Source organism: Propithecus coquereli, unplaced genomic scaffold, assembly GCF_000956105.1.
Source record: "Propithecus coquereli isolate 6110/MARCELLA unplaced genomic scaffold, Pcoq_1.0 Scaffold158, whole genome shotgun sequence".
NCBI classification, from domain to species: domain Eukaryota; kingdom Metazoa; phylum Chordata; class Mammalia; order Primates; family Indriidae; genus Propithecus; species Propithecus coquereli.
The window spans coordinates 2,380,944-2,385,274 of NW_012140302.1; the positions used below are offsets into that span (position 1 = coordinate 2,380,944).

Consider the following 4,331-nt stretch of genomic DNA (forward strand, 5'->3'; position numbering starts at 1 on the left):
CCGTGTGGGGGGTGGGCGAGTCCCAGATCACCAGCAGATTCTATATTATGGGCTAGGAGTTAGTCTCGCTTCCTCTCTGGATTTGAGTCTCCTGTCTCCGAGATGGGCCCCTCTGGAGCAGCGTGACGCCCAGCCGAAGAGACTGAGTGTGTGAGACGGGCGGGTCCAGCCTGTCGTCCGACTTCATCCAGCTCCCTCTGCCTACCTCTGTTTCATCCACTTCTCTCTCTTCAGTCTCCTGGGGCCGGCTTGGCTGCTTGGTTAGCGAGGCTAAGGGGAGAGGTGAAGCCCGGGGAGCTTAGGCTGGAGGTCAGACCTTCCAGAGGAATCTTCTAATGGTCTTAGGGAAGCTTAGCGGGCCTGGACCCGCCCCCTTGCCTCCTGCCCCCTTCACCGCTGATCGTGTTCAGTTGCCCAGGAGATGAGGAAGAGGTTGCCCAAGCCTCTTGGAAAGGGAGGAAGAGGGCCCTAGCCTAGGAATCAACCAGCACAGGCCGGGGAGGAGACACAGACACTTGCTCCCTGACATTCCTCGGGGCCAAGATGGGGCAGCAGTTCAGCTGGGAGGAGGCGGAGGCGGCCGGGGAGATGGACGTGGCGGAGCTCCAGGAGTGGTACAAGAAGTTTGTGGTGGAGTGTCCCAGTGGCACACTCTTCATGCACGAGTTTAAGCGCTTCTTCAAGGTCACAGGCAACGAGGAGGCCACCCAGTACGTAGAGGGCATGTTCCGGGCCTTCGACAAGAATGGGGTAAGGCGCCCTGGAGGGGAGGAGCGGTGGCCGGTCCACCTGGTGCCCCCTCACCCTGGAGCTAAAGGCACATCCTCGGGGAGGGCTCCCAGTCCCCCATCCTTCCTGCTCCCGTTCTCTGCGCTTCGTTCCTGTCCACCCCTTACCTTTTCTCTCTCACTCTTTCCCCAAACTCTTCCCTCCCCAACATTCTGCCCCTTCCCATCTTTTCTTCTCTCCCCGCTGCCTCGCCTTCCCTCCCTCCACCTCTCGGTTTTCATCTGATGCTCCCTGTGTCCTCTTCCCGAGAGCCGAGCGTCGTTTAGTCTGGCAGACGATCCAGGTCCTCTTTTGGGGTATTTTTGGCCAAGTTTCTGCAGCCCAAGGACCTGGTTTTTCATACCTATCAGAGCCCCTGTCACTCTAAACACAGGAGCAAAAGAGATGTCCCAGATGGGACAAGCTATCTTAGCATAGACCATGAGCTTCCCCTTGTTGGGGTACTTCAAATTGAGATAGGTCAGGTCAGAAATGTTAGAAGAGGCTTCTGCACTGAGTGGGCGATTGGATAAATTACTGCAAAAGTTCCTTTCAACTCTTCAGGTCTTGGGAGATTTCATGAAATCATTCAGACCACGGGGTTTCTTTAGACCCTCCGATGGCACTAGCGCTAAGAATTAAAAATTCAATTTAACTGAAAACCCCTCGATTATTCAAGGTTATCCGGTTCGGTGGCTCTGCAGTCCTTTAAACCAGTAAGTTTGCCTCAACTACCTGTTTCAGCCCCAGGTGGCGGGGGCGGATTGGACCTGGAGAATTAATCTGCAGGAAGCGCCAGTATGGTACTCCACCTCCCGGTGCGTGGAGAACTCGCCTCTTTGAGCTGAAGCATTGGCAGTGCCACTTCAGGTCTGCCCCTGTCCCAGGTGCCAGTCAGTGCACATCCCCTCAGTGTCCGGGTGAAGGCGGGGAGGGCAGGGTCAGCGTCTTCAGTGCAGCAGAACCACCCTTGGAGACAGGGCCATCGACCGCCCCACGGGGCACAGAGCCAGCTTCGGACCTCTCAGGGCACCTTTTCTCCTTATGCCCCTCTGGGCAGCTCTGTCGGGGAGGGCATATTTTTGTTATTCCCAATTAAATGATGAGAAAGCTGGGGCAAAAGGAAGTGAACTGAATTGTCCAACGTCATATACTCAAGGGTCCTGACAACCAGTCAAGTGCTCCTGCCTAGAAGGCAGGAATTTTTTAAGAAAGAAAATGATTTTTTGAAAAATTTGAAAGTCAAAAGAAAAGTAAATAATCAGGTCATATATGGCAAGACAAATATCATAAATACATGCCATAAATATATCAATCGTCCCCATAGTCATCTAAAAATCAGTGCGGCAACAATTCAATATCCGAAAGGGATTATTAAGCTCCTGGGCATTATATATCATCTCTTCTTATAAGGCAGCATATAATAGGCATCAATTGTTTTTCCTTTTTTAATAACTTTTTAATTTTGCTATGATTCTAAATTTATAGGAAAATTATAAGAATAATACGAGTAACTCTCATGTATAATTTATCCAAATTCCCCAACTGTTTACATTTTGCCTTGTTTATCATTCTCTGTCTCAGTCTATATATACACATATATAATGTATTATATATGTACATATGCATACACATGATACATAATCTATGCATATACATAATATATACACATACATATTTTAAGACAAAAGTTATAGATACTATGCCCTTTTTTTCCTAAATATTTCATTGAGTATTTTCTAAGAATGAGGACATTCTGTTAAATACATTATCAAAATCAGGAAATTCAACATGGATACAATTCTATGATCTAATTGACAACCCGCATTTAAGTCTGGTCAATTGTCCCAATAGTGTAGTGTTCTTTAGAGCTTTCTTGCTTGCTTTGTTTCTTTTTTTTTTTTTTGCCTGATCGCACATTTCATTTACTTGCTGTGTCTCCTTGGTCTTCTTTAATTTGGAACCTTTAAACTCAACTTTTCTTTATCTTATTTGACCTTGACATTTGTGAAGATGGCAGCCCAATTATTCTGTAGAATGCCCCAAAATTTAGATTTGTCTGAAGTTTCCCCATGATAAGATTAAGATTTTACACAGAAATGCCAGTGATGTGACGTTGTGCATCATATCGTTGTCTATGGAATGTCAGTTTGTCCCATCACTGGGTGGCTAACTTTGACCATTTGGCTAAGGTGATGTCTGCCAGGTTTCTCCACTGTGAAGTTACTATTTTTTTCTTTATAATTAATAAGCCTTTTGTAAGGATACACCCTGAGACTAAGTAAATATCCTATTGCTCATCAAATTCCCATCTACTAGTTTTGGCATTTGATAATTTCCTAACTCTATCTATGATGGCTCATGCCTGTAAACTCAGTACTTTGGGAGGCTGAGGTTGGAGGATTGCTTGAGCCCAGGAGTTCCAGGTTACAGTGAGCTACAATCGTGCCATTGCACCCCAGCCTGGGTGACAGAGCGAGACTCTGTCTCTAAAAAAAAAATTCTAGCTCTAGCACTGTCCCTCCTCTATTTATTAGTTGGCAATCTGTGTAAGGAAGAGCTTTCCTAGAAGATGTTTGTAAGTTCCTCTCTCAGAGACTGAGCCTTCTTTCCCACTTGATCTTTGTCTCCAAATCTACACCTGACCCCATTCCCCATCTTGGCACATCTTTATATCAGGGAGTTTCATTTCCAGACAATTGGTCTGAGATTTCTAGAGCAAATAAAATCAAAAGAGTTCATAGACCTAGCTCACATGTGAAAATCTGGGGTGATGGAAACAGGGTCAAGGCAAAAGGGCTGGTGCACCTGGCCTCTGCCGCTCTCCTTGCAGCACTTCTCTCTGGTGGCTGCCCTACGACGCCCTGGAATGGAAGAAGAGGGAGGATGAAGATCAAATGTCATTTATGATTCTTACGTAACACGCATTGGGGTCACGGTTGGTGCACAAATGCATCAGTTCAGGGAGAAACGGGGCAGATAATCTCACAGAGCAGATGACATGCCCATCCTATTCCTGAGCGGACAGAGGCGTTTCCATCACTCTCGGGTCTCGTGGGTAATTGGAGCTGACAAGGACCAGTGTACAGCAGATAGAATTAGTTCCAGCTGGAAGTTTCCCAGAAATGGTTCTGGGGTTTGCAGTAGCCTCACAGGTGAGATCACTTATCTAGAGATTACTCTAGAATGTGACTCATGTAAGGCAAGAAGTCTTTATGGAAACGAATCATGTTGAGAGAGGATGTAAGAGCAGAAGATTCTGAACAAAGGAGGAGGGAAAAATCTAGAGATCTGGAGAGGAAGGATTTGTCAGTGGCTTTGGTTTTTTGTTTTTCTCCCCTTGCACCCCCAGACACCAGGCTCATTTGCTAGACAGAAATAAGACTTGGGTGGAGAACAAAAGTTTTTACAACTTAATGAAAAGGAGATGTATAGCTTGAAAGGCTCCACCACTTGCTGGCTGGGTGGCCTTGGGCACCTCTGAGTGGCAGGTTCCTCATCCATTAAATGGGGATAGCATTTCATACTCAATTCTCATCAAATAAGGAACACAAGATTGCTTG

At 46.6% G+C, this 4,331-nt stretch overlaps 1 protein-coding gene across 1 annotated transcript in view; it reads left to right on the forward strand.

The window, feature by feature from the left end:
• The first annotated feature begins 408 nt into the window (after positions 1–408).
• Positions 409–4,331, forward strand: part of GUCA1B (guanylate cyclase activator 1B (retina)) — an 8,671-nt gene continuing 4,748 nt past the window's right edge. The window contains exon 1 of the mRNA XM_012640833.1: positions 409–750. Within this exon, the coding sequence (XP_012496287.1) occupies positions 544–750 (207 nt within the window). The 5' untranslated portion in view covers positions 409–543. The remainder of the gene's footprint in view (positions 751–4,331) is intronic.